The 12416-nt window shown below is 53.4% G+C and overlaps 2 protein-coding genes across 3 annotated transcripts; one reads left to right on the forward strand and one right to left on the reverse strand.

Moving 5' to 3' along the window:
- Positions 1-93: 93 nt before the first annotated feature.
- DUOXA2 (dual oxidase maturation factor 2) lies at positions 94-3914 on the forward strand. Its single transcript, XM_079769809.1, has 6 exons — positions 94-550; positions 1827-1884; positions 2157-2291; positions 2551-2764; positions 3064-3278; positions 3630-3914. Exons 1-6 carry the CDS (start codon positions 404-406, stop codon positions 3821-3823), a joined length of 963 nt encoding a protein of 320 aa, XP_079625935.1. The 5' UTR covers positions 94-403; the 3' UTR covers positions 3824-3914.
- Positions 3915-5046: 1132 nt separating this feature from the next.
- On the reverse strand, positions 5047-8335 carry DUOXA1 (dual oxidase maturation factor 1; the record flags this gene model as incomplete). 2 transcript variants are annotated; one of them, XM_079769811.1, is made up of 6 exons in its annotated part: positions 5047-5303; positions 5999-6216; positions 6491-6704; positions 6953-7087; positions 7766-7823; positions 8164-8335. In XM_079769811.1, the coding sequence occupies 6 exons, from the start codon at positions 8308-8310 to the stop codon at positions 5047-5049; spliced, it is 1029 nt and encodes a 342-aa protein (XP_079625937.1). The 2 variants fall into 2 exon arrangements, with proteins under 2 accessions (XP_079625937.1, XP_079625936.1); XM_079769810.1 differs by lacking the exon at positions 6953-7087 and having other exon boundaries at positions 8164-8310.
- Between the last annotated feature and the right edge of the window lie 4081 nt (positions 8336-12416).

The raw sequence follows: 12416 nt of genomic DNA on the forward strand, positions 1-12416 counted from the left end.
CCGCCTCCTCTCATTTGCATGATTTCTTCCTGGACAGATCCCATTTCCTAGCCCCGTCGCTGCTTGGCGCGCTGCCCACGCAGCTATAAAAGGAGTCAGGGTCCCGAGCGACTTCCAAACGCAGAGCAAACCCGCAGAGCCGCGAAGGTGGCTGTGAGAAATAATTCCGTTTTCCCGCCTACCCGATTCGTCCCGGGTCAACCCCGAGCATTCGAGGACAGCGCTTCCCTGCCCAGGGGCGCAGACTTGACCAACCCCTTGGGTCTTGCCTTAGCACGCTAGGGGCGGGGTAAGGAGAAGTGGAACTCAGGCTCCGACGCCGCGGACGCGCTCTCCCAGCTCAGGCCGGCTCCGCTCCCGGCTGGCCCGCCTGACAACGCACAGCGCCCGTCCTTGTTACAGCATGACGCTCTGGGATGGCGAGCTGCCTTTCTACCCCCAGTCCCGGCGTGCCGCTGGCTTCAACGTCCCGCTGCTCATCGTCATTCTGGTGTTCTTGACCTTGGCTGCCAGCTTCTTGCTCATCTTGCCCGGGATTCGTGGCCATTCGGTAAGGGGGTGCTAAAAGCTGGGGTCCGGGGACGTCATGGACAGCTTGTTTCTGGAAGACCCAGGACAGATTGAGACTGCAGCGAGGACCTCCATGGAATAGTCAGACAAGCATAGATGGGGCAGACCCAGAAGTCTAGTGCAGCAAGCACCCCTTTCCAAGGACAGGAAGAGGTCCCATTCTAGACATCCTAGAGACTGGCCCAGTGGGTCATTTAGGAGGCTGCTGTAAAGAGTAGGTACCCACCCTAACCGGTTTGGCTCAGTGGATAGACCTTCGGTCTGCGGACTCAAGGGTCCCAGGTTCGATTCCGGTCAAGGGCATGTACCTTGGTTGCAGGCACATCCCCAGTAGGGAGTATGCAGGAGGCAGCTGATCGATGTTTCTAACTCTCTATCCCTCCCCCTTCCTCCCCCTTCCTCCCCCTTTCTCTCTGTTAAAAAAAAATCAATTAAAAAAGAGAGAGAGAGAGAGAGTAGGTACCCACCTGGGGCCCATTCTAGTTTATGTGCTGGCTAGCCTCCTCGCCTCTCCCCCTACTGCAGCTCCATTCCTCCCACTCCCACTCACTCCTCCCCAGAAGGACAGAAGCTAGCAGCTCAGACTGCTGTGTTTCACTTGTGTGCTGGGTATATGGATGCCCCTATCCTAAGGATTCAGACACTTCCACTCAGGATTCAAAGGTGTACCTGACTGAATACTTCCCCTTAGGCTCCCATCTCTCTCCAAGAACCTACTTTGTTTTTCAAGTCTCCGAGGACCTAGCCTCCCTGGGTCTTGTCCTGCACTGGTTTCCTGGGAAACCAAGGAATACCTGAGAGGAGTGTTCATACCTCTTCTACTTGGCCACCAAGCCCAGGGCCTCCCTCTCTTGGGGGAGGTGACCCCTCCCTGCCTAGCACTTCTGGACTCATTGAGCCTTTCCAGAGCAGTGACCTGAGCAGATGGAACCAGGCCCAGGAGCCAGGTAGCTGGGGGGGGGGGGGGGTGAAGGTTGCGGGAGAGCACCAGGCAGAGAGAGATAGCCCACTGCAAGGTGGACTGGAAAATGGGGTCGGGGAGATGCAAGCACAAGGTCAGAAAACATCAGAAATGCCAGTGGCTCAGAGGGACTTGCACGAAAAGCAAGTCTGACTTCAGCCTCAAAACACCAGGAATGTAACTGGGAAAAGGACTTGCGGCAAGAGAGGGCCGTTGCAGGAGCACTAAATATCCAGGTGGCATGGGGACTCTGGTTGAACAGTACCCAGGCCTGACCCCGTGCCTGTTCCTGCAGCGCTGGTTCTGGCTGGTGAGAGTTCTCCTCAGTCTGTTCATCGGCGCAGAAATCGTGGGTGAGTGCGTGGTGCAACCGATGGGGAGGGGACCTGGGGCGGGGAAGGAGGCTGGCAGAGGGCACCTGGGGAAATGGAGAACTGGGCTTCCCTCCTCCTCTTCCATTCTCCAGCTCTTTCTAGTGCCCACTCTTCGGTTCTTACCATGTAGACCATATTGGACCTCCACTCGCATCTCTCTTCACGGTATCCCTCCTTCCATCACCACTCTCCCAGTTCCATCTCCCCAGTCCTTCCCCTAACCGCCCCCCACCCTGTGCCTCTCCTCACAGCGGTGCACTTCAGTGCCGAATGGTCAGTGGGGAGAGCGAACACCAACACATCCTACAAGGCCTTCAGCGCAGCCCGCGTCCGAGCCCACGTGGGTCTGCACGTGGGCCTGGAGGGAATCAATATTACACTCACAGGTGAGGGGGCTGGGCGACGCGAACTTCTGGGATGAACAGACCCCACGGAGGGGCTGGGGGTGGCGGGAGTGTGCCGGGGGCAGCTGCAGGACCTCTCAGGCCTCACAGGGTCATAGAGCTCGGGGTCCCCTTGCATTTGTGTCTTCCCCAACCACTGCCAAACCCGTTCCTCTCGTGCCTCCGCTTTGCTATCCGAACCCACTTAGTTTTTACGGGTCCGGGGCTGGGCGCGGCCCCGCGACCCCGCCGCCCTCCGCAGGGACCCCAGTGCAGCAGCTGAACGAGACCATCGACTACAACGAGCAGTTCAGCTGGCGCCTGGGCGAGGACTACGCGGAGGAGTACACGGAGGCGCTGGAGAAGGGACTGCCCGACCCGGTTCTCTATTTGGCGGAGAAGTTCACCCCGAGCAGCCCGTGCGGGCTCTACCGCCAGTACCGCCTGGCGGGGCACTACGCTTCAGCCACGCTGTGGTGAGCGCGGGCGGGAAGGCGCCGTGTGTGTGTGTGTGTGTGTGTGTGTGTGTGTGTGTGTGTGTCCAGCACGCTCCGGTGAGTACGATCGCCCCTCGGGTCAGAAGGTCAGGACCGCACAGACCGTCGGAATCTCCCAGAGCCTCATCAAAGGCTGGGATCCAGCTACACCCTGTGGGGGTTCCCCCTGCACTTCCGCCACGCCCCCCCCCGGGGTTTCGGCCTGGGGTAGGGACCCAGAGGCCGCGGAGCCCGCGGGCCGGGAGGAGCGGGCTCGCAGCACGGCGCTGTCCCCGCAGGGTGGCGTTCTGCCTCTGGCTCCTCTCCAACGCGCTGCTCTCCATGCCGGTCCCGCTCTACGGAGGCCTGGCGCTCCTGGCCACCGGCGCCTTCGCGCTCTTCGCCGTCTTGGCCTTCGCCTCCATCGCCAGCGTGCCGCTCTGCCCGCTGCACCTGGGCTCCTCCGCGATCACCAGTCACTACGGCGCCGCCTTTTGGGTGACGCTGGCCACCGGTGAGGACCAGCGACGGGCCCGGGGCGGCGGGGGATAGGGACGGGATTGAGGCCGGTTGCGCGCTTTCCAGTTTACAAAGGGAGTTCGCCTGCGTTACTGTTTTGCCCCTCTCGATAGTTGGCGGAGGCCGGCACTGCTGTGCCCATCTTGCAGCAGGGTGTGGCGTCTCGCCCAGTTAGCACTCGAACCCTTGTGTCATGCAATCCGTATTAGAGGGCCTTCTGCGTGTGTGTGTGTGTGTGTGTGTGTGTGTAAGAAATGGGAGGGGTGGCTCCATAGGTGAAGGGGGCAGGCCGGGTTCGGTCCCGGAGCCCTGACAGCCCCCTTTTCTCACGTGGGCGCCGCCGCAGGCGTCCTGTGCCTCTTTCTAGGAGGGGCGGTGGTTGGTCTCCACTGCGCTAGGCCCAGCGCTCTTCGCACCTTCTTGGACCGAAGCGTCAAGAACGGCGGTAACCAGGCGAGAGGGGGCTCGCCTCTCAGCCTCAACAACCCATTCTACAAGCAGTTCGGGGCCTCGGACGTAACGATCAGTACTAACCTGTGAAGGGGACTCCAACCTCGGACACCTACGCCGCCTCGGTCCCCCCGGGGGCAGAAGTTCACCCCGAGCAGCCCTTGCGGGCTCTACTGCCAGTACCGCCGGGCGGGACACTGCCCTGGGGTGCCCCTCCTTTCCGCGGTGGGCGGCCTCAGGCATGCGCCTTGCACCCAAGTCTCCCAAGATGAGCTGCAAATAAATTTTTTCCCTTTAGTTTTTAAAATACGTTTCTCCGTTAATTTCCATGGCTTCTCCAGACTCTTGTGGGACACGCGACTTCGCTGGGCTGCAGGCAGCCAGAGAACATTTTCTTTGCTTGCCACCCGGAAACTCTCCATCTGGAGAATCCAGAGTAACCCAGGAAAAGATCTGGGAGAAGGGCGCCCTCTAGTGAGCGCAGAGGAGATCCGACCGGAGCCAGCATGTTCCTGAGCCACCCCCAGGGGATGGTAGCAGACAGCTCACCCTCCCACTAACACACCAGTGGGATCCCCCTCCGCTGGCCCAGCTGAGTGAGCTAAGAGGAAATGGCGTTTTGGAGTTTATTCACTAATTCCAGTTTATTCACTATGGAATGGTGTTGAGGTCCAAGGTAGATGTCAGCAAGGCATAAAAAGGTAAATCCTGGGATTTTTTAAAAGGTCCTTGGCAAGTCTTACAATTTTATTTAGCAAACCTGAGAACTGAAACTCAAAGAGAATGTGGCACAGGTGGTTAATATTAGGCCCAGGGTAAGAAGTTTGGTTTCTTCTCTCTCCAAGTGTCCCTTTCATTGTACCAAGAGGTCACACAAGCTGGGGGAGTAAAGGAAGAACAAAGGGGACCCCGGAAAAAGGAAAACAAGAGGTGTAGAGGGATGAGAGGGCCCACAGAATCACACCGTAACTGCGCCCTGCACCACATCATTATGGGGGTGACGCTAGGTTTCAATAAATGGAATCTGGAACAGGCAACGCATCGAAAAAAGGCAGGGTTGCTGTGTGGAAACTTTTGGTCTTACCAGGTGACAAGGTTTATGGGCAGTTCCAATATCTGTTCAGCACCTTAGGTCTTTTCTTTTGTTTTGCCAACATTGATAGATAGAGTCTCCTTTTTCGACTCCACTTACAGACCGGAGCTGGAGGGCTGATACAACCCATTCTATGGGCAGTTCTGGAGGGAGGTTAGGGGGGCTCAAAGGAGGTCTGGAATCACCTTGGAAGTCTGGGTGGCCACCAGGGAGAGGAACCTTATAGGGCAGGGTCAGGCATTCTGGGTTGCTCCTCCTTACAGCATGCCCGGGAGGAAGCCTCTGACAGAGGAATGTCCTGGGGCTCAGGACTCTCGGCTGTGGACCGGTAGCGGGGGCTCAGGAGTCCCCCTTCTTCAGGATTCCACTCCAGCCCAGGGTTCTCCCCTACACTCTGATTGAAGAAAGCCTTCAGCCTGTGGGGCTTCGTCCTGTGGGCCACCACCATGGCCAGGCCCAGCAGCACACAGAGCAGTCCTGGGAATGAGGCAATAGGTGTCTTGTTTAGTAATGACAGCGCCCTCCCAAGGACATGTTCTCCTAAGAGCATCAGAACAACTCTAAAGGAGGCCTGGCGTCCTGGCTTCAAGGCAATTTGGGCTCAGAGAGGCGATTGTGAGTTTTGGACTCTAAGCCAAATGCTTTCAATTACATCCCAGGAGAGAGAGAGAATGAATATGGATCTGAAAACAGAAAACCCTTAGGAAGGGCAGGGCACAAGGAGGAGGCATAGGAAAGGGCACGAGAGACACACACAGTGGGTGGGACAGGAGAGGACAATAAAACTGCAGGACACTTGAAGGCTATATGAAACAGGGACAGAGAAGGGTTCTAGGAATGGGGGGACACAAAGAAAAATGTTTGGGGGAAGTGGGAGGGGACATGAGATTAAAAGATTTGGGAAAGAGTTGGACAAAGATAGTTAGGGGATGAGGCACTTGACAGAGAAAGAGAGAAGACAAAGGGGAGTACACATATACAAAAAGAGAGGGGACGTGAAACTGGGGAGAGAAAACCCAGAGATGAGGGATATAAGAGGAATGGGGCTTTAAAGAAGGGAAAGGCATCCTGGCCCCCAGACCTTCAACCTCCCCCTGCCCCAACATAACGGTCCCTGATCCTCCCTCCCTGGCCCTGAGCTCTCGGTGCCTGTCTTCAGGGCTGAGCCTCACCTGTGGTCAGCGTGATCCAGAAGGCAGGTCCACGGTGAAAGTGCAGCATAGCAGTGCCCATGCGCAGAGGACAGGGTGGGATGAGCGGCGTGGCCATGGAGAAAAAGATCAGTCCCAACAGCTGGAAGATGCCCGTGGCAAGCAGCATGTGGCAACCATAGACCAGCACAGGCATGGACAGCATCACGTTGGCCAGCAGCCAGCAGAGGAATGCCACCCTGGAGAACCAGGACCCCGTGAAGGCTGGCCCAGGCACCTCTACCTGGAGGGCTCCAGGTGGAGGCTCAGGGACCCAAAGATACCCCAAAGATGTGACATAGGGATTTCTGCTTTGGGATTCCCAACTGAGTACCATGGTGACTGGCACCACCTTCCTCATAGGAATTGCAATATAAGGCGGGGGAGGGGGGGAAGCGGTGGAGCGGGGCGGGAGAGATGGCTAGAAACCCTGTTCCTGGGTCTAGAGCAATAGGGCCTCCAGCCCACCCTCACCACAGAATGGCCGAGGTGTAGTGTCCCGCCAGGCGGTACTGGCCATGCAGGCCACATGGGCTGGTCGGGGTGAACTTCTCAGCCAGGTAGAGCACAGGGTCTGGCAGTCCCTTCTCCAGCGCTCTTGCATACTCCTCAGCATAGCTCTCCCCTAGGCGCCAGGTGAACTCCTCGTTGTAATTGATAGTCTCATTCAGCTGCTGCACTGGGGTCCCTGGGAAATGGGGCAGCTGTGCTCAGCAGGGACCCAAGGGCCGGAGCGGGGCATTTGCCTGGGTAAGGGGCTCACCACAATGGGCAAAGGGACAGGAGCTGGTCTCAATGGAGAGAAGGCAGCTTCCAAGGCCTGGGAATTTCCCTTCCTACCATCCCCCTACCTTGCTCTTTAGACCACACCAAACTAGAGCCCAAAGACACAGAGCAGAGCTTTCCCCTCCCTCACCGGCAAGAGCCCTTCCTCACCTGTGAGTGTGATGTTGACTCCTCCCAGCCCAACATGGAGCCCAACATCAGCGCTGATCCACTGGGAACTGAAGGCCTTGTATGATGTGTTGGTGCTGACCTGGCCCACAGACCACTCAGAACTGAAATTCACAGCTGGGGTTGGGGAGTTGGACATATGGGAACTCAGGGAGTTCCGGGCATTGCTGAGTTAGAGTCAGAGGGAGAGCCACAAGGGGACCATGTCTGTTTTGCTCATAATTGTATATTCATTAACTGGCCTAGGGTCTGGCTCATGGTTGGTTTGCCAATAATGTGTGAGATGAATCCTAGATTTCCCTTAGTCGTGCTCCTCTTATCCCTCCTTCCCTTTCTCTCCCTGTTTAGAGAGAGCTACTCAAGCAGCTGAGGGAGGAAAACATTAATGTAATAAACCATGTTGGGCAAACACAGCTTCAGCTTTGAGACTTCATCTCTCCTACTTGCCTAATTCTCAAAGCAAAGCAAGCAGCCCTCCCCCCCCCCCCCAATTCCCTCCCTCCATTATCCAAAGGCCTTCTCCCCACAGACATTCATTTTGATCTGCTTTCCTCTGAATAAAAATGTTATGAAGGTTGGAGAGATGTGTCCAGGATGGTTTCCCAGGGCCCACACGCCTCTGAGCAGGGATAAAAGTGAGGGGATATGGCCACAATGAGGGAGGCATGTGGGCAGGTGTGGAAGACCACCCTGAAGCGGAGGCTGCCCTGAGGAAACAAGGAGACGCCAGACCGGCTGCTGAGGGAACCAGATGGGACGGAGGCACTGCCTGAGACAGCTGTGCTTCACACTCACCCAGGATCACAGCCCCGATGAATAAGCTGGTCACCACCCGAAACAGCCAGAACAGCCTCTGAGCCATAACAGGGTGGGTGGGTTTAGGAAGGAGCACCCTCCTCCCAAGTCCACCCTTCCTCTTTCCAGCCTTGGGATTACTCGGTGGATGGAGATCAGAGTGCCTGGCAGGCACATAATAGGTGCTCAACAATCATCTGTTGAATCAGTGAGTGGGGGAGCTCTCTGCTGGGCAGGTGAGGGGAGTGGCGGGGGGGGGGGACAGGTTGGGGGATGTTGCTTTCTCAGGACTGAAGCCTGTTTCCTGAGTATAGTTATAGTGAGAGAGTATGGCCCCCTCACCTCAAGGCCAAGGTCTCTCTGGGGCCCCGGTCCCCAGGGCTGGGTTTGTTTCTTACCATTTTGCCCCGAATGCCAGGCAGGATGATGATGAAAGTGACAAGTGCAGTAAGAAAGATGGTGATGATGATGGCCAAGGTGGTGTCCATTGGGAAGGTTGGCTTGGGGCCAGCATAGAAGGGGAATGTGTGTCCAAAAGCAGCCATTTTGGTGGGGTTGTGCAGGGAAGGCAGATGCTGTACAACAAGGATAGATGTTTATTGAGTGCCCTGTGTGCCAGGCACTGTTCTTGGTGCTAGAGATACAGCTGAGAATAAACCAGATCAGGCTCCTCTTCTCTTGAGTTCACCAGACTCCACTGTTACTGCCATTCCCCTGCCCCTCAGCCACCCATCTCCCCCTGTGCTGGCTGTGAAAGGATGAGGGTCTTGGCAATCAGTCTCTGTGGTTTCATGTTCCCTTCCTAACCTCCAGGCCCCTAAATCAGTGCTGCCTCCACCCTGGAGGCTTCTCTGCTTCCTTTGGCACTGTCTTAAGAGACACAATTCTTTTTTTCTTTTTCTTTTTTATCTCCCTCAGGCCTCCAGACATATCACAGAACATAAAAAGAGCTATATTTACTATCAAGTGAAAGCGTAAGGGTGAAAGATAGTACAGATGACACAAATTTCCTCCTCAGTCCCCAAAGGAACAAAGGTCAGACAGCTCTGCTAAGTATATGATCCAACTATATTATCAGAGGGCTGATTTCCAGACCTGGCACTGCCCACACTAGTCTGTCAGCTTCCTCAAGTGCCTGGCTCCAGCTCTGGCTACTCCAGAACAATGAAGCTGAATTGAGTTCACCTCAATAAGCACTGAAGAAGCACCTGTCATCCACCAGGCATGGCGCCAGGGCCAGAGGCCAGATGTCCTTTTACTGCACACATCATCAACCGCAGCCTTCCTCCTTGACTTTAATTCCCAGGCCTTATTTCAGCTCAAACACTGGCTCAGCTCTTCTCTGCCTGTTCCCTGATCTCAGAGCTAGATTTACTCTAATTTGTCCCTTTGCAGACAGATAGTGTGTTTTATTAAATCCAGACAGAATGGATTACAAGACACACTATTACTTTCTGCGAAAGAAAGAAACTACAAATTAAACTGTGACAGCCATTGTTGGTAAGATACACCTCAATTTCAGGGATGTCAAAATGTGAGAATAAAGTACATTTTACAATCAATGATTCCAGCTCTGCTCATTTCCCTGAGTGTGATCTGTACTGGGATCTTGGTTTGCACAGGAGGCTCCATGCTTTATAGTCTGACTAGAGGCCCGGTGCATGAAATTCATGCACGGGGTGAGGGGGAGTCCTTCAGCCCGGCCTGCACCCTCTCCAATCTGGAATCCCTCAGGGGATGTCCGACTGCCTCTCGCAATCCGGGACCACTGGTTCCTAATTGCTTGCCTGCCTGCCTGATCATCCCTAACCAGCTCTGCCTGACTGCCTGATCACCACTAACTGCTCCCCTGCTGTCCTGATTGCCCCTAACCACCTCTGCCTTGCCCCACTCCTGGGACTCAGGATTCCCTCCTCTAGCTGGTCACAGGCACCCGGGACCCAGGCTTCCCTCCCTCTGGCTGCCCCAGGACTGCAGGGCGGTGGCTTGTCCCTCTCCCAGGTCACAGCCTGGCTGGTCCCCATTCCTCTCTTGCAAGCTTATTTGTGCCTGGCTGGTCCCCATTCCTCTCTCCTTAGTGTGATGGTGTGAGGGCGTGATGACCATTTGCATATTAGCTCTTTATTATATAGGATGAGAGTGAAAGAACAAGCTTTGGAGTTAAGTAGCTCTATATTTGATTTCCACCTCTGCCTCTTGCAAGTTACTTGACCTCTACAGAGAGTTTTATTTAAAAACTAGAGGCCTGGTGCACGGATTTGTGCACCGGAGGGTCTCTCGGCCAGGTCTGCGCCCTCTCGCAATCCAGGACCCCTCGGGGAATGTTGGACTGCCAGTTTTGGCCTGATCCCCACAGGCCAGGCCAAGGGACCCCACCAGTGCACAAATCTGTGCACTGGGACTCTAGTATGCATATAAGATCTTAGGTTAATCTCTTCCCACCCTCCCCCCTCCCCCCTTCCCTCTGAGATTCATCAGTCTGTTCAACGTTTCCATGCCTGTGCATTGAGTGTCTGTTCGTCATAACTACCGGTCAAACAGCAGAATGGTGGCATAGGCTTTTATATATATAGACTAGAGACCCAGTGTACAAAATTCGTACACAGGTAGGGTACCTAGGCCTGGCTGGCAATCAGGGCTGATCTGTGGGGCAACTGGCAGGGCGATCGGGGCCCCAGCTCATACCCACCTTGGCCTGGCACTGCCCACTCGCCAGCCCCGCCCCCGGCCTTCCGTTGCTGTCTCGCTCTCATCAGGGCCCATCGGGGCCAGCAGCGCCTCCACTGCTGCCTGCTGCCAGCACCACGTCACTGATGCCCACCATGTTCCATGCCACCCCCTGGTGGTCAATGCACATCTAACTCCCAGTCGGGTCGAACTGGTTGGTCAAACTCCCGCCCATGGGGACAATTTGCATATTAGCCTTTATTATATAGGATGGGGATGATAATAATGTTTACATCATAGGGTATAAAATGAGACTGTGTATATAAAGTGCTAAGAATAGTACCTGGAACAGAATATCAATACATGGAAGCTACCAGCTTGGGAAGGAGATGACATTCTATTATTTCATTTATCTCCAATCCTTTTTGGAGAGAACTGGGCTGGAATCAGTTCTGGGTCTGGTTCCAGTCCTTCAATGAATAATTTAACATTAAGAAGGCAAATGACAACTTCCCCAGTTGTCGTTTCTTTATCTACAATTAGATATGATGATCTTCGAGTCCCTTCTAGTTCTAAATACTATGATTCTCCTACAAAACATCATAGCTCCCAGACTTTCCCTTTCCTTCTGGGCTGGGTAGTTTCTTAACTTGTCAACTCTCCCATCCCAGAGGAATGAGTATCTCTTTTTACTCTGGGCTCTGACACCAACCCAGCCTGCCTTCACCACCACCTTTCTCATAGCTTATGCTTCTCAAATCTATGTTTCTAAGTAGACCTCTTATCTGGGCTCCAAACACAACAGGGTCAATTACCCCATGGGCTTTTTCACTTGGATGTTCCATGGATGCCTCAAATTTAACAGGTCCCAAACTGAATTCACTATCTCTATTTTGCTTTTCATTTTGTATCTTTTTGGTCACCACTCCATTAATCAAATAATACAGAGACCTGTAATATCTTACTTCTTAAATATTTATTGAAACCATCCATGCATTTCCTTCCCTACTGCCTCTGCCCTAATTCAGCCTCATCCTATCTTGCCTGGTGTCAGAACAATATTTCTAACAAGCAAATATAATTCTTTCAATTTTTTGCTCTGGGTAAAATCTATTCTCACCATCACATAGAAAGTCCTTTGTAGTCTGGTCCCACCTACCCTTCCATCTCCATCTTTCACTCAGCCTAATCTCTAGCCACACTGAGCTATTGGTCTTTCTCAGAACCTGACATGCTCTTTCAAGCCTTCATGCCTTTGTACGTGCTATTTCCTCTGTTTGGAATGCTCTTACCTTCTTGGCAAACTTCTTTTCACTTTTCAAGTCTCAGCTTGTGTTAACTCCTCTGTGAAGGATGCTATCAGGTCTATGTGGATGTTCCTACCTCTAATGTTCTGATTGCATTTTGAACACACCTCCGTCCATGATCCCAAAATCAACTTATAGTCTGTTTCAACATCTCCCTCTATTTTAGCTTTGAATATCCTTATTCCATCTTTGCAACTCCTGAACATAGCATATACTAGTACTAATCAGTCTGTGGATCAGATGAATGAATATTATGAACTGGTTCCTCCCTGTGCAGGCAGCATCTTCTTTTGGAACACAAGAGGGAGCTATATTCCCTTATTGTCATTCAACATTAATTTGAGTTCTCACCAATATAGGGCTAAGGACTGGGCAGGAAGGGATTTGACCAAACATGTCAATTTTTAATGCTTTCACAAAATTTTCAGAAAGTTTCTTCCAATGGTTGGATTCTCCAAAGCATGAACGCTCATTTTTAATTGAATCTGAAACATACATTTGAACTCTAGCTGAACATGAGTAACAGAATTTGTAGATTAAATTATTTTGTAAAATATGTGATAGTGGTATTTATTTTATGTTTTAAAACATTTTAATTGATTTCAGAGAGGAAGGAAGAGGGAGAGAGAGATAGAAACATCAACGACGACAGAGAATCATTGATCAGCTGCCTCCTG

This window comes from Cnephaeus nilssonii (genome assembly GCF_951640355.1).
Source record: "Cnephaeus nilssonii genome assembly, chromosome: 4".
NCBI classification, from domain to species: domain Eukaryota; kingdom Metazoa; phylum Chordata; class Mammalia; order Chiroptera; family Vespertilionidae; genus Cnephaeus; species Cnephaeus nilssonii.